The sequence below is a fragment of the Barbus barbus genome, assembly GCF_936440315.1.
Source record: "Barbus barbus genome assembly, chromosome: 21".
NCBI lineage: Eukaryota > Metazoa > Chordata > Actinopteri > Cypriniformes > Cyprinidae > Barbus > Barbus barbus.
The window spans coordinates 17,057,941-17,079,264 of NC_136749.1; the positions used below are offsets into that span (position 1 = coordinate 17,057,941).

The following is a 21,324-nucleotide window of genomic DNA, read 5'->3' on the forward strand; positions in this document are numbered from 1 at the left end:
TTCCTGTCAATCTTCTGTATTTTTTATAAGATTTTCTTAAAACAAAAAAGTAGGAAAGCTTTTTTTAGCAGTTTTGAAAATAGAACCAAGAAGCCTTGAAAGTTTCCTGTTCATAATGTCCCTCTATTTCCAGCCCTTTGGTGCACACACACACACACACACACACACACACACACACACTCCTTCGGTGAAATAATCACTCACTGCCGGTTTCTGAAATTAGACTGGTACGTTGTGCACTATTGTTGCATTGTGGGGAATTTTTCATATACAGTGGTGTGAAAAAGTGTTGGCCCCCTTTCTGATTTTTTATTTTTTTGCATGTTTGTCACACTTTAATGTTTCAGATCATCAAACAAATTTAAATATTAATCAAAGATAACACAAGTAAACACAACATGCAGTTTTTGAATGAAGTTTTTTATTATGAAGGGAAAACAAAATCCAAACCCACATGGCCCTGTGTGAAAAAGTGCTTGCCCCCTAAACCTAATAACTGGTTGGGCCACCCTTAGCAGCAACAACTGCAATCAAGCGTTTGCGATAACTTGCAATGAGTCTGTTACAGCGCTGTGGAGGAAATTTGGCCCACTCATCTTGGCAGAATTGTTGTAATTCAGCCACATTGGAGGGTTTTCGTGCATGAACCGCCTTTTTAAGGTCATGCCACAGCATCTCAATAGGATTCAGGTCAAGACTTTGACTAGGTCACTCCAAAATCATTTTGTTTTTCTTCAGCCATTCAGAGGTGGATTTGCTGGTGTGTTTTGGATCATTGTCTTCCCCCCTAACCCAAGTTCGCTTCAGCTTGAGGTCACAAACAGATGGCCGGACATTGTCCCTCAGGATTTTTTGGTAGACAGCTGAATTCATGGTTCCATTTATCACAGCAAGTCTTCCAGGTCCTGAATCAGCAAAACAGCCCCAGACCATCACACTACCACCACCATATTTTACTGTTGGTATGATGTTCTTTTTCTGAAATGCTGTGTTACTTTTACGCCAGATGTAATGGGGGACACACCTTCCAAAAAGTTAAACTTTTGTCTCGTCAGTCCACAGAGTATTTTTCCAAAAGTCTTGGGGATCATCAAGATGTTTTCTGGCAAAACTGAGACGAGCCTTTATGTTCTTTTTGCTCAGCAGCTGTTTTCGTCTTGGAATGGTGGAGTCATGAACACTGATCTTAACTGAGGCAAGTGAGGCCTGCAGTTCTTTAGATGTTGTTGTGGGGTCTTTTGTGACCTCTTGGATGAGTCGTCGCTGCGCTCTTGGGGTAATTTTGGTTGGCCGGCTACTCCTGGGAAGGTTCACCACTTTTCCATGTTTTCTCCATTTGTGGATAATGGCTCTCACTGTGGTTCGCTGGAGTCCCAAAGCTTTAGAAATGGCTTTATAACCTTTTCCAGACTGATAGATCTCAATTACTTTCTTTTTCATTTGTTCCTGAATTTCTTTGGATCTCAACATGATGTGTAGCTTTTGAGGATCTTTTGGTCTACTTCACTTTGTCAGGCAGGTCCTATTTAAGTGATTTCTTGATTGTGAACAGGTGTGGCAGTAATCAGGCCTGGGTGTGACCCTTCTTTTAAAAACTGCATGTTGTGTTTACTTGTGTTACCTTTGATTAATATTTAAATTTGTTTGATGATCTGAAATCAGGAAGGGGGCCAACACTTTTTCACACCACTGTATTTATCACGTTTGGTTATGGGTCTACACACACACCAGTGGTTAGCTTGCAGTCTGAAATGAATGTGTAAAGAAACTGTGTGCTACTAAAATAAAGGCAAGAAAACATCTGTCTATTGAGTAGCACGCAAATAAACAAAACATACATAGCAACCGGTATTACCCAAACAAATGAATTGCTTTAGTACTTAATGAATCATTCAGAAAGTCTCACAAACCTATGAGCTATCGATTTGAATCAGTATGACGAGCCCACATCAGACTTACATAACTGCATGATATGATCACTGTTCATTTCGAAATTAAACAAGGTTTGTGAGACTTAAATCGTCATGACAATGTGTATTTAATGATTCACAGGGAATCATTAATTGTTAATTAAAATCATTAAATTCAATTAGTAAAATAAATAATAGTTTTTATTCAGCAAGGATGGATCAAATAAATGTTTCTTGAGCAGCAAATCAGCATATTAGAATAATTGGCTGATGAAAATTTAGCTTTGCCATCATTAGAAAAAAAAAACACATTTTAAAATGTATTAAAATATAAAACAGATATTTTAAATTGCAATAATATTTCACTTGTAAATATTTTTAAAAAATTATATTTTGAGCACATAAATGTACACTGTAAAAATAATAGGACCATGTCAACAAATGTTTTTCATTACTTTAACTTATCAAATTAATTAATTAATTAATAAGTTTTCCATTTTTCATTATTTAATACAAGATTCAACTCATTTTAAGTCAGTTTAATATAATTCAAGTTGAATTAACTTGTACAGTCAGTTTGATTATACTTTTAAGCAGCAACTGGACTTATGTATTTAAGTTAAAGTAGCTGGAAATTTTTTTACAGTTTAGCCTTGGTGAACTGAAGAGATTTCTTTAAAAAAGGGGTATGTAAACAGGTATGTACACTTACATTTCATATTTCCACGTGCACCAGTTCTTTACACAGCTCGCCTCTTTGCCTCAGCTCGCTGTTGCATAGTTACATACCATAGACAATACAGTAAAACACAAGTAGCGCAGTAGTGTTTTGCCATGCTACAGCGCTGATCGTAGGCAAAAGTATCTTGTAAAAGTTACATTATTTTTAATAGCAGCTGAGCTACTGTTGCACATTTATGTCTTGTCATCGTATGCAATATCTGAAGCACAACATAAGCTTTGGTTTGTTAGGATAGGACAATATTTGGGCGAGATACAACTAATTGAATATCTGGAATCTGAGGGTGCAAAAAAATCTAAATACTGAGAAAATTGCCTTTTTAAGCTGTTCAAATGGAGTTCTTAGCAATTATTACTGTAGAAAATGTACAGAATATCTTATGGAACATGATCTTCACTTAATATCCTAATGATTTTTGGCATAAAAGAAAAATAGATGTATTTTTGGCTATTGCTACAAATATACCCCAGTGACTTAAGACTGGTTTTGTGGTCCAAGGTCACAAATATGAATAGTTGAGACAGATGCTTCAGACAGAAATGACTCCCACACACGGCCGAATGCAGAAGTTTTACACTGGCTTGAATGTCTCTATAGAGCAGGAGCTGGACGTGCTCTGCAGGAGTTATTAGGACACAGAAGCTCGCCCTGATAACTGGTTTGGGTCTGTTAAACAGCCGCGATTCTTTTGCTGTCATTCACAGAGAGTTCATTATGCAGGAGCGTATCTCACTTGTGTGTTAATTATGAAACTAAGTCTGGCAGCTCCATCCTGCTCCGAGTTGGATTTTTTTCTTTGATGTTTTATCATTACACACATACATAGTCATAAACCTCCACATTTTGAACATTTTTTCAACACCTCTTCTGAATACGTGATGAATTATCATTACAGGAAACAAACATTTCTCAATTTTTTTTCTCTCTCTCTCAAACGTGGAGTCCATATCAGTCTTTTTTTGTTTTTTTGCTCTCACAGTAGGTGGCTCGTGTTTCTACAGTATGTGAGTTTAATTCAGTTGTGTATTTCAATGTCTTTTACAGGTGGCTTTGTGCTAATTTGCCTCTCTTTTTAGAAACAGCTCTGTGAATTGTTAATAATTGGGGTTTATGTTAGCCAGAATAGAAAACATCACCTTTCACAAAGTGTTTTTGCCGATAGATATGAACTACACCACAGTTCAAAAGTTTGGGTTCGGTTCTTTAAGAATTATTTGATCATTTTTTTTTATTTGATCGAAAAATACAGACTGTTATGTTTTGTGGAATCATTTAATTCAGGTTTCTTTGATGAATAGAAATAACTTTACTGTTACTGTTGATACATTGAATGCGTCCTTCCTGAACAAAAGTATAAATTTCTTTATATATTGCTTAATGCATATATGTAATATGTTAGTTACAGTTTATTTACAGTGTATTTTAGAACTACAATTTTAGTGCAAGCTTATTTCGACTCTTGTCTCTGAAGCAGTCGGTTCACTTCACACATCTATTTCAATAGATCTATTCATCCCCACTTATGCAGAACGATTGTTTGAAGTGCTGCAGGTGTTTGGGATGTAGTGATGTAGTGTTTTTGTTGCTATGTAGTGTTTCAGGAGGAACAGTATGATTTAGCAAATGCACTAAAAACTGTAAGGTGAAAGGCCTTAGGTCATTCAGATGTTTTTAACCATTGTGGTTTTCATAAAAAACAATTGAAAGAAATTAATTGAAATTAATTCATTGTGTTTGATTAGATAATCTTGGCAACTTTACTGGTACCAAATAAGATATGATTTTATCAAGTAGTGTCTTTCTTGAGACACAATGCCAAATGTAATTCAGTGTAATTTCTCAATCTTCAATATTGATGTTTCTGGAAACGCACTGAAATTTAGTGCTGGCAGGGATTCAATTGATCAACACCAGCTTTTATATTTCCTTCAAATCCTGTTAAAGACAGTTAACCATGTGACACAATCAGCAGGTTCTGATGTCCCTGACCTTCCCTTACCAGACTGCCTTTGTTGCTCTGAAAGATACCTAAAAGGAAGTTAGTGAAATGCAGCAGTCGCGTGTGTCATATCCTTCAACAGTCTGCCACTGCACTGCTGCATGCAAACCTACAAACAATGAAGTGTTAGCTGTGACTATTTAAACCTTAAATTCAAAAAATCCCCCAGTGCAAACTATGATGTGTGAAGTGCGTACTTTGCAGCAGGAAAAGTCCTTTTGAGTGGTAGTGCTAATTGTATCTAGTGTGTTAAATGCCAAGTTATTTAGTACAGTATTGACACTGAGGGAGTTTCTTGCCAAGGCTGTGTGTATGAATAAGAAAGATAGTTTAATGAGTTTCTATCCAGTTAAAAGAACATTTAACATTTGATTCCAACTTGATACACAAAAATGCATCTGTATGTGCACATCGACGAACAATTATAAAATAGCCAAGCCTAAACCCAAGAATACACAGCTCTTTAGTAGACAGGCTAAATATGTTCACTTTGTATTGCACAACTATCATAGACCTGCAGATTATGCAAAATAGCAGAATCATTGCTCACAGCAGGCGATTCTAAGTCTCTATAATTGCCTTGGAATTTATTGTTATGATTGACGCAACTTCTCAGAGAGATTTTGCCACACTGGAAGTCTAAACGCACACTAATGCACAACACACTGTTGGCATGTTAAAATCCTCTCTGAGAAGAAGCATCTCTGAAGAAATATTAAAGCTAAAGTAAACATTTGGAATGAAGGAGCGAACAAACAAACAAACTAGTCCTCCATCTCTACCCTAGTTATGACCCTTATACTGATAACAGCGTTGTAATCATGTGATCTTATGATGTGATCCCTCAGTGTGCATGATGCATATTTAACCTGAACTGACAAGCAAACCAATTGAAAAGGACTTGAATCACATCACACATGGATCATATGCACACTTCAGTCAGACAAAAATAGAGCTGTTTCCGATGTCTTTAGTACCCCCTGCCCAGAGCGCTTGGTCTCTGCATGCACGCTGTTCTTCAATGCGGCGTGGATGTGTGCTCCTGCGGTTTGCACGCATGTTAGTTGAGCTGAAATCTGATAAAGCGCAGCTCGTTCGATTTTTATGACCCATTCATTCTGTAATGCCATCAGCCTTGTAATTCATTTATCTGGCTGCTGTTTGGGATGGACTAATCTAATATGCATAATTCAATGTCATACTGAGGTCAAGACCTGTATGAATGTGCAAATGGCCTCTTGACTGTAGTAAGCGTAGACGCCATATTGAATTTTTCACAAATGAAAGAAAATGTGCAGTCCAGTCAATAGGTTGTCATAGTGTTTTTTTTGTCCAAGAACCTTTTCTTGTTTTTTACTAAAGACATATTTGCAGTGTATATATTTATAGAGAGAGAAAGAGAGAGAGATTCATTTGCAATTAATTAATAAAAAGGGATCAATTTGCATGCAATTTAGATGATGTTTGTCTCTATATGTCTTTCTGTCATTCTATCTATTTTTCTTTCTGTCTGTCCGTCATTCAATCTATAGTGCTTTCTATCTATCGTTCTATCTATTGCACTTTTCATTTGTCTGTTGTTCTTTCTGTCTGTCTGTCTCTCCATCTGTCTATCTGTCCTTCTTTTGTTCTTTCCGTCTGTCTGTCTTTCTTTCATCTGTTTGTCCGTCTGTGTTTGTCTATTGTTCTATCTATTGCGCTTTCCATTTTTCTGTTGTTCTGTCATTCTTTCTGTCTGTCTGTCCCTGTCTGTCTTTCTAGCTGTCTGTCTCTCCATCTTTCTATCTTTTTTTTTTTTCCCGGCCTGTCAGTAACACAGATAACACATGACAGTACGTATGTGTAGCTATGCTATCATCATTCACAGCCTTTTTTTTTTTTTTTTATATTTTTTTTTTTATACATTTATTTATTAATTGTTTTTTTTTTTCAATTAATTAATTAATTAAATTTTATATACCCTTTTATTTAACCATACTATGACCGACAAGACCAGGGGACAGAGAAAACAAGAGAGAGAAAGAAAAAAAAAAAAAAAAAAAATAATAATAATAATAATTATAATGATAATAATACAAATAATAATAATAATAAAAAAAAAAAAAGGAATTAGAAAACAAAATAAACAAAAAAAAAAAAATTGTGGATAAAGTCAACAGAGAAGGGGGAGAGAGAGAGAAAAAAAGAGAATGGGGGATAGAGAGAGAGAGAGAAAAAAAAAAAAATTGCTTCGATATTTTGCTTCGAACAATTTGCTTCGATACCTGCTGACAAAAAGAGAAAACAACAGAAGACACAACAGAAGACACAACATCAGAGAAACTGCAGCAACAACCAACATCTGTATGAATCACAATAAATTCTAAATGTTAAATGTTATTGAGCAACACGCATAACTAATATTACAAAATAAGTTTTGAAGCAACAGCAGATCAGAACAATGTGTGTCTGTGAGCACCCGTTTTTACACCAATGTGAATGCTTGAGTGTACACCTGTGTGTGTGAGCGCGCTTGTGTTCATAAGGTTCCTCCATGTAAATGTTTAATAGTGTGTGTGTGGGGAACAACAGCCCCATCCCGCAAGGCATGAAGCAGGCATGGAAGAGACCCAGGCCCCAAACATCCGGAGGCCCCCCAGGGCACGGGACCCCCAGGGGAACCACCGCAGGGACAACTGCGGCCCCCCCCCAGAAAAGGGCAGAGGAGAGCCCGAAGGTGGGACATCCGACAGCCACAGTATAGACACCCCAGGGTGCCGTGGCGGCAAGCCCGCAGGCTCCGCCGGCAGCCGACCACACCAGGGCAGACCGAGCCCTGGGCCCGGAGATCCAAGGGCCCCCCACCCCCCAACCGGGGCCCAGCAAGGCCAGTAGGGCCAGGCCCCGCCAAGCGACCGCCGAGAGTGGGCCAGCGCTCACCCGAGCATCCTGCCCCGGCGTGAGAAACCACCAACGCACCGGCGGCATCCTCCACCGGCAGGGCATGGTGGTGGGGTGGGGGTCGACTGAGATGATGAGTGAGGTGGAGTCTAAGGCCCGACCTGACACATAGACGTAGACGAACAAGCACACATATACACAAGCATACGTTCCCACCCTCATGCACGCAACGAATATTCTCACCTTCGCCCCACATGTAGACACACAAAAATGGACATGGTACCCACACTCACACTCCCTATATGCACTCTATACTCCTAGATCCAGGCACCACCACCCCCAGAGGGGTAATCAGCGCCCGATCCCGGAGCTGAACCCCCTTCGCTCTGGCGTGGGGACAGGAAGACCACCCCGGTCCCCGCAGCAGCAGAGAAGACCACCAGCCCAGACCCCGACCGGGCGGCCAGCTCATCCTCACAGCCCCCGGCCCCGGACAGAGAACAGAGAACAGGGGTGTGAGATAAAAAAAAAAAAAAGACCCCATGCTTCACCTCTCCCGCTCAAATGTAGTGTTGGTGTGTGTTGTTCTAAGGTGCTTTAAAACAGGGGTGCTTTAAAACAGGGGAGGGGCACCCTCCACAAGCTTGTGTCAGCTCGTCCCCTCCCTAGAGCCCTCAATGTCTATGTGCAACTTAAAATTGAGAAGTGGGCACTGGCACCAGAGGGAAGGCTGAATGAACAGACCGCCCTCCGGATGCCATTCAGTGTGCCCACCCCCAAGGCCCTATATGTATGTGTCATGTGACAGTAAGTAATGAGAATGTCTAAGCTGTAATGTGTGATTGAGATGCAGGTGTCCACGAGGAGACAGAGGAGTACCACCTCCCCCGCATCCCAGCGACACACCCGCACCTCAAAACCCTACCTATGTGTTGGTGTGATGGAGCGGGAGAAGTGAAGCCTTAGGGATGGGGAGGAAAGCATCAGAGGGGGCAAAATACCCCCCCCTTTGGAGCCAGCTCCCCCGCTGACCCCCATAGGCACCCCCATTACCCCAAATCTGCCCAGGGCGGGGGGCCCAGGCCCATCCAGACCAGGGCCCATGGCAGCCCGGGGCGGCCCACCAGACCCCACAGCAGAGGAAAAACTACCCCACCCCATCACTCATTCAACTCCCAGACTACATAAGACAATAAGACACCCAGGTTAAGCCCGTTTTCCCTGCCTCTATTGGATCCCCCCCGCGGAGGCACCGATGTATCGAAGACCCCCACACCAGGGCCGGGCCCAAGCGCATGCACCAACCCATGCTCCCGGCGGCACACCAATCAGGACCCAAGCCCCCCAGGCCCAGCCGTAACCCCAACCGGGAGGCAGAGCGCCCCCAGAACCCCAAGCCCCCCCCGGACCAACCCTGGAACAGTGCAGCCGCCAGGCCGGCAACCTACGTCCGCCGGCACAGGCATCCCCAGTAGCGCCGCATGCAGCCGCCAGAAAAACAGCACCCAAGAGTCACCAATACCCCATCCAGGCCAAGATCGCAGCCCCAGCGCCGAACCCCCCAAGAAACCCACCCCCAGGGAACTCCCAGATGCCCCAAGCCCATCTATCTTTCTATCTATTGTTCTTTCTGTCTGTCTTTCTTTTTCTGTCATTCTATCTATTGCTCTTTGCATCTGTCGTTCTGTCGTTCTTTCTGTCTGCCTGTCTTTCAATCTTTCTGTCTGTCTCTCCATCTCTCTGTATTTCTATCGTTCTTTCTGTCTGTCTATATGTGTTTGTCTGTCATTCTATCTTTTGTTCTTTCCATCTGTCTGTTGATTTGTCATTCTTTCTGTCTGTCTGCCTGTCTTTCATTTATTCTGTCTGTCCCTCTGTCTGTCTGTCTGTCTGTCTGTCTGTCTTTCTATCTTCCTTTCACCTTTCTGTCTGTCTGTCTGCTGTTCTATCTATTGTTCTTTCTGTCTGTCTGTTGTCAATCTGTTGTTGTTTCCTTTCTTTCTTTCTTTCTTTCTTTCTTTCTTTCTTTCTTTCTTTCTTTCTAGCTATCATTATTTCCATCTGTCTGCCTGTCTCTGTTGTTCAGTCTATCGTGTTTATCGTGTCATTCTATGTTTTTTATGTATATTTGATATAAAAAGTGCATGAGAGGAGATATAGGCACTAACACAGATATCATAATCTCGACTGACATTTTCTCTTTTCTCTATTGTGCTAGTTTGTGTCCGAAATAGGAGAACGTAACTGAAACATTTTGAGCAGGAGATAACTGAGTTGGAGGCATAGAGAGAATGATGGAGGGACTGTGAGTAGGAAGAAGGAGATGCTGTAGGGGTTTCATTTGCTTTTCTCTAACAGACGGCAACAGCCAAAGAAAGTTAATTACCCTCCCGTCTCACATCTCGACATGTGTGTGTGATGTGACCAGGGGTGTGAGCGAGTGAGTTTCTGTGCCCATCTGTTTTCCTGCCAGCCAGAGCTGTTTTCCTCTGCTTTAGCATGCGACTGTTCTTGCTCTTTCACTCGATCTCTTCCTGTGTCCCTTTCTTTCCCCCACATGTCTGTCTGTTTCTCTCATGTTTCATGTAGTGGATTTGTTTGTGTGACCGAAGGCTAACTAATTTTCCTGTTTGTGTGTGGTGTTTTGAACTGGAATCCTCCCCCCTCTGTATGTGACACACAGGTGGTGTGCCTGTCCATATGTATCAGTATCAGATAACAGCATGAATATTGCATGATGTGAAAGCACGGTAAGAATCCCTTGCAGGATGTTAACACAGGAAGCGAAACTCAGAAACTTAAAAGAACAATCACAGTCCCGCTCTGGTATTTGCTGATTATGTTGTGTGTGAGTATACCTTGCAGGTGCAATACCTGCATTGAGCAAGTAATGTTATACTCTATAGTCCTAATCAAATAATTGTTTTACATAGGGACATACTGTCATGACAGCGTTTACAAGTGCTAGATATTTTATTACTGTCTGAATCGGTAATGTGTGTGAAAATCCTTTGCTGAATTGACCTTTTTTTAAATTTAAAAGACCAGTGTCATGTGGTACTTTTAATTCCCGTCTGAATTGTCATTTCTTAAAGGTGCAGTAAGCAATTTCTGAGAAATGCTATCACCAAAAACGCAGTCATCAAAGCAAACACTCCCTTACCCAAAAGAATCACACCCCTATCTTGACTGCTCCACCAACACAGGTAACACCCCTATCATGAGTGGACATGCCCCTTACAGGTGATTGGCTAGAAGTGATTTTGGTACTCGGCCCGATCCACTTACAACAATGTTTCTCAGAAATCACTTACTGCTCCTTTAATTTACATTAATGGGATAGTTCACCCAAAAAAGAAAATTCTGTCATTACTTATCCTCATGTTGTTCCAAACCCGTAAGACCTTTGTTCGTCTTTTGAAAAAATTAGGATATTTTTGATAAAATCCAAGAGCTTTCTGACCCTCCATAGAGAGCAACGGAACTACCACGTTCGAGGCCCAGAAGGTACTAAGGATAATAAAATAATTCATGTGACATCAGTGGTTCAACCATAGTTTTATTAAGCTACAAGAAAACTTTTTGTGTGCAAAGAAAACAAAAATAATGACTTTATTCAACAATTTCTTCTCTTCCTGGTCAGTCTCCCGGAACCACTGATGTCACATGGACTATTTTAACAATGTCCTTACTACCTTTCTCGGCCTTGAACGTGTTAGTTGCGTTGCTGTCTATGCAGAGTCAGAAAGCTCTTGGATTCCAAAATATCTTAATTTGTGTTTCGAAGTTGAAGGTCTTTACAGGTTTGGAAGGACATGAGGGTCAGTAATTAATGACATAATTTTCATTTTTGGGTGAACTATCCCTTTAAGGAAATGGCCTGAAAGTTTGTTTAAAAATATGTTTTGACCATCGATAAGGAGGGAATGAATGAATGAATGAATGCATGATGCATTTATATAGCGCTTTTATTGTGTATTGCCGTACACCTAAAGCGCTTTACAATCATGAGGGGGGGTTCTCTCCTCAAGGGAGACCAATTTTCACCAGTTTTCACACATAACTTTATTTGGTTGTTGATTTTGATTATTATTATACAATAATAATATTGCATATTATGTTTTAACAATTATGCTTTTAATTATTAATGTAAAAATAATAATAATAATAAAAATAATAGGCCTACTACATTTACATTTAGACATATAGCAGACGCTTTTATCCAAAGTTTCTTGCAAATGAGGACAATAGAAGCATACAAAACCAGCAACAATATGTAAGCGCAATGACAAGTCTCGGTTAGCCTAACGCAGAACACGTAGCGAGTGCTTTTTTTTTTTTAATGAAGAAAACAAGTAGATAGAATAAAAAAAGAAAGCTAGTGTATTAGTTAATAAAGTCAAAGACAACAGCTAAAAGAGAATTAGAAAAGAGAGCGCTAGAGTTAGAGGGTCAAATAAAGATCGAAGAGATGTGTTTTAACTGTTTCTTGAAGATGGCTAAGAACTCAGCTGCTCAGATTGAGTTGGGCAGGTCATTCCACCAGGAGGGAACAGTTAGTGAAAAAGTCTGTGAAAGTGATTTGGGGCCTCTTTGGGATGGTACACAATAATACGTCATTCACTTGCAGAACGCAAGCTTCTAGAGGGGACATAGCTCTGAAGTAGTGAATTTAGGTAAAGGGGTGCAGAGCCAGTGGTGGTTTTGTAGGCAAACTAATAATAAAATTTCATCACTATATGCTCACATGACACAGTGTGCAGTCACAAGCTATAACACAGAGTCATGCTAAGGTTCTTTTACATACGTCATCCTGAGAAACAATTACCATCCAGTGCTTAAAAGACAATGGTATTTGTCTAAGGAAGTGTGTTTTCCACATATGGGGGAATGGGAGAACAGGATGGTGAAGAGAGAGATTGTAGACAAACTGTTTTGTACTGTTTAGATAGTAGAGTATGTTGTTTGTCATTTTTATGCATAGAGTGACATATTGTTACGGGGCTGACGAGACGTGAGACGTGCGGATCCATGTGCAAAGCTTTATTATAAAACATGGTCATAAAACAGGCAGGGTCAGAGATCGGCAAACAGGTATAGCAAGGACAAGACAGAGCAATCCGTGGAGCAAGCGTGGGTCAACGATCAGCGAACATTATCCAAAGGGGCAAGGCAGAGAGATAATCCAGAGTCGAGAGCAATAATCCAAACAGGGAGCGAACAGAGTCCAAACGGCAAGGCAAAGGGGTAAATCCAGGAAACAAAGGCAGGTATCAAAAACACAGGAAAACAGGCTAGGCAAGACTACGACTAGGGCTCCGTAGAGTAGCTATCGCTATGAGAGTGATAAGTGCTAAACAATACTCGGCCGAGAGCAAGAGCAAGTCCCAGGTTTAAATAGTGAGTGATTGGGTGATGGTGATTGCGAGATGGATATCAGGTGTGGGCGTGATAATTGTGAACAGCTGTGCGTGTCGTCAGTGCAATGGATTATGGGAAATGGAGTCCAATGTGCTGTGTAGTGTGAAAAGTCCATGTGGTGAACGGGTGACCTCTGGTGGTGAATGGGTGGAAGTGCATGGCCAGGATTCGTGACACATATTGTAATGCTTGGTGTTTTTTTGTGACCTTTACACAAAACTTAATCTTAAACTTAGGGTGTATTCACACCTGTCTTGTTTGATTCAATTAAAACGAACTCTGGTTCGTTTCCCTCTCTGGTGCGGATCTTTTGGGCACTCTGGTGCGCACCAAACAACCGCACCGAGACCCAGCTGAAGAGGGAGTCTCGGTTCAGTTTCAAACGAACTCTGGTACGGTCCGTTTAAGGTGTGAATATGAACCGGCCTCGATCGACCCAATTGCAGAAAACACGCTCGGAAACACACAGCTTGTGCATATAGTGCTGTTGTTTGCATTTCAATCGCTTAAATCACTTGTTTTTAAACCGCAATGCTTAAAAATATGTGCAAATTATGAGTTTTCGTGACCATAGCGCCCACAGCAACGTGACATGACATGAGCGCACTAAATAGGCTGAAGCTTGCCGCAAAGCTCCAGCAAAAGTTACAATGAATGTGTCTGGGTAAAATAGTAAGGAGATATTTGAATTATTTATTAATAAACTAGTGTTTTTTGAGTCATTGTCACAAAGATGAAGTTAAAAATCCTGACTTGTCATCTCCTCATTGGACGCGTCTTTAGAAAGAAATGTCAGTTTCCACTGATGTCCTGAAGTGCGCTTTAGCTTCCACTCTCTGCACAAACGATTGGATATGCGCCTAGTGCACATTTATCTAGGTTAAATGTTTAAACTAATATTTTGATATGCTTTAAGTATTTTATATCTATAGATTTTATTTTCTGCAAGTCGTAATTACATCGTATGACATTGTCTCATTTGATGCTCATAAGTTTCTTCATATTGCGTTAGTATACTTAACAGCAAATTAGTAAAAGAATAAAAATTGCACTACGAAAGATCTCAATTATTAGCCTGTTTTTGCACTTCCTGTTTTCCCTGCTTGGAGAATTTCTGTCCAATGAATGGATGACCTTGGCACACGTGTGGTTTTGTTTACAATTTCTGGTTCACTTGCAAAAAGGGCAGTGTGAAAGGGAACCGCACCAAACAAAAAAAAAAAAAAAACATTATATTTGGTCTGGACCAAAGCAAGTGAACTATCGGACTTTCCTGGTGTGAATACACCCTTAGTATCACAGGATCTAGGCTTTTTGTTTGCTCCCACAATGTGAAAAGCATTAGGCATTTCTGTATTGTGATCCAGTCACACAATTTAATGAACAATTTCCCATGAATTATTCCATTGGAATTACTAATTACTCTCTCCAAATCCTCATGTGTATCTTTCCCCCAGTCTATTTTTGTGGGCTGTTTTAAAATGGAATTTTCTCCCCTGTTCTTCACTTCACTTATTAGCAACCTTTACTGTGGTCGATGTTTCTAAAGTGGAGAAACACTGTTAGACCAGGATTTTGCTTATTTCTTTTATTCTTTTAATTATTTCGGGAATTTTTTGTCTTTTATTTATACATCAGAGAGCAGACAGAAAAGTGTGTGTGTGCCTGTGAGGCAATTATTCTTATATGTCCTGAACATGTGCACACAGTTGCCTCGTAGTGCATTTTTAATTATTAATTAATGTTTTTAAATATGCAAATGACAAAAAATTCTCATTTAATGCAGCCTTTTGTTGCTGTAATCTTATGTATCCAGACGTTTGACCTATTGGCGTAAAGTCTGAAACACATTACAGCTTTTCCTAGCTAAAAACTGACCACTTTGAAAGGAAGGAATCTGGTAATATGTAACTTTTTTTAAAGTAAATATGAAATCATATCTATCGTACACAGTGCATAAGAATGTCAAATTTTATTGTGAATATAGATTTGATGCTTGCAAACTTCAAGTCCAGCAGCTACGCTGAAATAAAGGTGTAGGATTTACAGTTTTACAGTTTTTTTCTCAGAAATTACTTGTAAAATTTACAAGTAATTACAAAGAAATTACATTACATTACATCTTGTCAAATGTACTCCATTAATCTTTTATAACTTAGAAAACAGCGTACTTCATCCTTGAAAGGGCTCAGAACACAGGAGTTAGGACACAACTTCATTTCCTTTATCTAATACTGTAACCTCATAGGGCTACTCCCGAACGTTACACACTGCACGCACACAAACCTCCACCAAAGGAGAGTGTATATCTGTCATATCTATATTCCAAGTCACTCACGTCAGCAGCATTCATATTTTCATCCTGTTGTGTAACCCGTCCTGTCCTCTTAGGTTTCTAGATGACATAAACACTCTCATTCAGACTATGTTTGTATTTGTGATGTCAGACTTTGCCATTTTGAGCCGATGCACAAGGGATATGTGTGTCTGTTTTCATCTCTCAGGCCTGTGCTCACTCAGGTGTATGTGTGTGTTGTCACGGTGATGAATGCCTGGCCCAGCTGGCGTGGGCAGGGGCCTTTGGCGATGCCACTGTGATGGACGAGGACCACCAGAACAGTGGCGTTACCGCTGTGCCAGTCATAACCTTGAGCTCAACACACACACACACTCTCTGACTGCTGGTGAGACCTCCTCAGAGACATCAGATGCCAGAGGTTTTTGGCAAGCTTTTGACTGCTTTAGCACCATACTGCTCCGTTCTGTTTGACATTCAATTTTATGTCATTTAAATATCTCTTAATGGTCGCACCTGCGTATATTAGCTCACTGACACTCAGACGTAATTACTCTCACGCTCCTACTGCAGTAGATGTGTGGATCATTCTCAGGAAACTGTGCTGTTTAAGATAAAATTAATTATTTTATTTAGTTATGTGTGTCTGTGTATATATACATAAGGCTGATGAGACACGAGGCAACTTTTTTGAGCAATGTTGCTTGGGCACTTTCCTATTGAGAATGGGTAATGGGTAATTTCTATCTGGATACTTTAGATCAGTCGTGGGCCCTGTGTCTCACCTGGTTGCCCGTTGACGGCAACATTGCTCAAAAAGTTGCACCGTCTATCATCAGCCTAACTGTTCAAAAGATTGGGGTCAGTATTTTTTTAAACAAATGAATACTTTAATTCAGCAAGGATGCTTTAAATGGATTAAAAGTGACTTTTATATTGGTATAATAAACAAATAAATTCTGTTCTTTTTAATTTTCTATTTATTGTGAAAAAAATGTATCACGGTTTCCACAAAAAATATTAAGCAAGACACAACAGTTTTGAAACACTGAAAAAATAAGAAATGGTTCTTGAGTGCCAAATCAGCATATTATTATTTATTTATGAAGTATCACGTGACACTGAAGACTGGAGTAATGATGCTGAAAATGTAGCTTTGCCATCACAAGAATAAATTAATTTTTAAAAATATGTTAAAATAGAAAAAAACTTTATTTTAAATAGTAATGATATTTCCCAATAAAAGGCAGCCCTGATCAGCATAAGAGACACATATATAAAAATATGGTAACACTTTAATAAAGGGACCAATTCTCACTATGAACTAGTTGCTTATTAGCATGAATATTATTAACATATATTGGCTGTTTATTAGTGCTCATATTCTGCATGACCATATTCTACATCCCTGATCCTACCCAGTATTTAAACTTAACAGTTACCTTACTAACTAGTAATAAGCAGCAAATTAATAGTTTTTTGAGGCAAAAGTCGAAGTTAATGGTTGGCTATTAGTGAGAATTGGATCTTAAAATAAAGAGTAACCAAAAAATGTAATGATATTCCAATGAAAAAGTAATCATAATAATAATCATATCAGTAGCAAGTCACATACCACACATGGGACTGTTTCCTACAGTAAAAGGGTTTTTGAGATATGGTGAATCATATAAAAGTGTGTTATTCTAGCGCTGATGTCCGGGTGGGCCAGGAAATAAGGAAGAGTGACGGAATGACAGTGGCCAGTGTTTCTTTTTGTCTTTTGATGGCTTGCTGTTCCCTTCAAAAATGCCTGTCTAAGCAGATTCCCTCTTCCCTTATGTGGAGCACAAAGAGACACACACAAACACACTTCAAAGAACTCTATAGGTACAGTTGAACGGGGACAATGACAGAAGTTTGGTACGGCTTTCTGGAGAGAGAGAGACGGAGTCACAGAGGAGAGGCTTTCAGGTTTGTTTTTGTCAACTGCAGCGTGCTGGGCAGCCTCCTGCTCAAAGAGCCTGTAATGGACTGGAATACATAAACTTTTTTCCAAACCTGCAAGACATTCATTCTTCTGTGGATGACAAAAGAAGATATTTTGAAAATGCCAGTGTTTTTTCTGTCCATTCAATGCTTAGTGTTATTTTAAACCCAGATGACATTCAATTTTATGGACAAAAACATTTGAAACCTTCAAAGTATCATATCTTGTCTTCCACAGAATGTCATACAGATTTGGAATGATATTCATTTTTGGGTGAACTATCCCTTAATGGAACCGCCATAGGATGCCACATAAATAAATGTTTTCCTGAGTCTGCTGTAATACTTTTGGACCTATAGGTTATATCACCTACTTTTACTAACACATTTACTCTCTGGGCTCTGGGTGAATGAAGTGTTTGTAGTGAAGGATTATGTTCTACAAATTGGTTTTGAATTTTTAGGGCTTGTCTGATTTCATAGCGATTCACTGGAGCCTCAGCGTGTGATCCATGATGCAGTGTAATTACGTTATAATGACCTCTCCTTTATCAAAGCGTATCACGCGCTGCTCACCTCCCATAGGATCATCATCCTCCCTTCCCTTTCATGTCTTCCTCATCTCTCCTCTTTTCTCAATGCATTCCTAGTTGGCTAATAAAAGATTAATTTCCAGTTCATTAATGAAGCCAGATGGCTGGATTAAAGAAAGCCTGTTAAAGAATGGAATTTTCACCCTCCGTTAGGCCAAAGGTCAAATCTGAGGTTCTGTTTGAGAGGTTTTTGGAATAATCACTCCAAATCATCTGCTAATGTGGTATAGTGAGACAACCAGAGTCAGATGTCTTATTAGTATTCACCTTTTATTGCTTGAGATGTTTGCCCTTGACAGAGGTCACAGAAAATCACAGAGAATTTTTTTTTTGCTCTTTTGATATAAAAAGCTTGATTTACTGTGGAAATACTCATGTTCATAATGCAGAGCTTCCCAGTCAGTCCGCCAAGAACCTTTATGGAAATTAAGCTGGAAAGATAAGTCATTAATGATGAATACATTAACATATGTTTATGTGTTATATGTTCTCATTTTACATTGAAGGCTATTTAATGTTTAGTAATTTGGCAGTGATGTTGATCCTTGTTTCACATGCAAAGAGTTTAGCCAATCATAACTGAGATCACTTAAATGTGTCCTAAAGATACGGTAGCAAAACCGTTTCTTAAAGCTGTTCTACAAGATTTATTTCCACGGGCCAGAGAGGCTTTTTTGTTGCAAGAAGCCATTACTTTATCTCTGGACTTCAGGGGATGTGAGAATATGCCCACTCTAAGGTCTCTTTGGAAAAGCTGTAGTGCTTTATTTTGGTGTGAAGATGATAAAGTGTCTATGTTTGTAACTTTTTCAGGCAGCGGGCATATCTACGGTAAGCTATTACTCACAACTTCGAGGCTTGTATAGATGTAATATATGAGTTTCTTGAGTATGGTGTTTAAAACTATAGCTGGCGTACAGTAAGGTGTTACTCACTTCTGTATGGTTTAACCCACGGTGTCTAGTTGCTGGTTGTAGATGTAAAATATCACTGGCAGCTTCTCAAGTGTTGGCTTGTACCTGTGTTTGTGTGTAACACCCTGTGTGTGTTTGTGTGTGTTTCAGGTGTGAAAATGAGGAAGTTTGCGTATTGTAAGGTGGTGCTGGCCACCTCTCTGGTGTGGGTGATGCTAGACATGTTCATCCTCCTCTACTTCAGCGAATGCAACAAATGTGATGACAGAAAAGAGAGAGGACTGCCTGGGAGAGACAGTGAGTACATGCATACACAGTTTTGTTGAACTACTGATATGTTTTTAATAATAAATATGTCCTAGCACTTCTGTTTACAGACACAGTTTGGGATTTTTACTCTTGATTAAATATTGTCCGCAGTTAATAAATCCCATAATAAATAAAGAATAAATAGGGTATTTCTTTCTTAAAAATTAAGATTTTAGAATATATCTGTGATTTAGAATATATCTGAGATTTAGTGTTATTTTTTATAGTTGTAATAATTTTACAAAACTCCAAAAGTGACCATGGTAAATTCTTTGTTAGCAGTTTTTTTTAAATTAATAAAATGTATTAATTTTTTTTTTGGAAGCTGGAATCACAAATCATTATTATTCTGGTTCTGATTCTGAATCTGTTTGGCACTGCGCAATATAACTTTTGAGGAAGTACCAAATAATTGATAATTGACCTTATTTGTGCGTGTGTGTATATGTTACTACTTCTAAAGTGACGTTTTTGAATTGCTAACGGAGGCTTGATCTCAGCTGTTAAACTGTCAACTTGAGATTTGAATCCATGGTGGAAGTAAGTAGTTCGCACAAAAGGGATTTTTTAAAGACACTCCATTGTTGTTTCTTATGTATCTACACACTCATGGGGTCAAACCGTTATATAAATGCGATATCACACTCATAACAGTGTGATATGGCTGTACATCGTCATGCTTTGATTACCTACGGCTGCCGATAAAATATTTATTGTTGTTAGCTTAACTGTTGCTGTCACGGTGCACACAGCAGGGAGGAACAAGGAACACGCATACGAGGACGTAACTCAAAATAACAGACTTGAAGACAACACGGCAAGGCAAGGCTTACAGAGACACCGGGGAGTAACGAGTAGACCAGACGAAATAACATTGAACAGACAGAACTATAAATACACAGCATAATGAGACAGACACGGCTAGACACGAATAAACTAATGATTACATCAGACAAGGACAGGAAACAAACCAAATAAGGGCACAAGAGGCAGGAACACATGACACACACGACAGAGGTCTGACAGTTGCAAATAAACATACATTTTATATTTTAAAAAGTTTTATATTAGTTTTTATATATTATATAACATTTTAAAAACTTTGGTAACACTTTATTTTAGGCTCTTTTCGGGTATTTTAGGGTTAGCTGATTATTAGCATGCATATTACTACAATATTAGCCATATATTAGTAGTAATTAAGCACATATTAATGCCTTATTCTACATGACCTTATTCTACATCCCTAATCCTGCCCAGTACCTAAATTTAACAACTAACTTACTAACTATTAATAAGCAGCAAGTGAAAAGTCATGGTTAATAGTGAACAAGTGTTCCCTATTATAAAGAGTTACCAAAACTTTATAAAATATAAATGTATGTTTATTTGCAACAGTTATGCTAACAACAATAAAAAGACATTTATGCCATTAAAACAGCAGCATCTGCTGACGGACACCATGCTGCGTTGTCACAGGAACATGCCAGCTGAATATAATGAGGAAATTACGTCACTCCCTTTGCCAAGTGCATTCCAAACGGCTACATAATTGCACGCATGTGCCCTGCTTTCTCCAAAATCTACACTCCGAGGGCTCTACCTTTCGAAGGGATTAGGCCGGGCATAGGGATGATCACTTCCATTTGGAATTTGCCCTGTGAACCGTTCGGTACGAAACATGTACCGTTACACCCCTTATATATATGTGACCCTGGACCACAAAACCAGTCTTAAGTCGCTGGGGTATATTTATAGCAATAGCCAAAAATGCATTGTATGGGTCAAAATTATAGATTTTTCTTTTATGCCAAAAATCATTAGGATATTAAGTAAAGATCATGTTCCATGAAGATATTTTGTAAATTTCCTACCGTAAATATATTAAAACTTAATTTTTGATTAGTAATATGCATTGCTAAGAACTTCATTTGGACAACTTTAAAGGCAATTTTCTCAGTATTTTGTTTTTTTTGCACCCTCAGATTCCAGATTTTCAAATAGTTGTATCTCAGCCAAATATTGTCCTATCATAACAAACCATACATCAATGGAAAGTTTATTTATTCAGCTTATATAAATCTAAATTTAAAAAAATTGACACTTATGACTGGTTTTGTGGTCCAGGGTCACATATGTGTGTGAATATATGTGTGTGTGTGTGTATATGTATATATATATATATATATATATATATATATATATATATATATATATATATATATATATATATATATACACACACACACACACACACACACACACACACACACACACACACACACATATATA

The 21,324-nt window shown here is 39.1% G+C and overlaps 1 protein-coding gene across 1 annotated transcript in view; it reads left to right on the plus strand.

Annotated features, from left to right (window-relative positions):
- Positions 1–21,324, plus strand: part of LOC306887451 (polypeptide N-acetylgalactosaminyltransferase 1-like) — a 103,938-nt gene that overhangs the window by 40,232 nt on the left and 42,382 nt on the right. The window contains exon 3 of the mRNA XM_079445176.1: positions 18,874–19,020. Coding sequence (XP_079301302.1) covers positions 18,882–19,020 — 139 coding nt within the window. The 5' untranslated portion in view covers positions 18,874–18,881. The remainder of the gene's footprint in view (positions 1–18,873; positions 19,021–21,324) is intronic.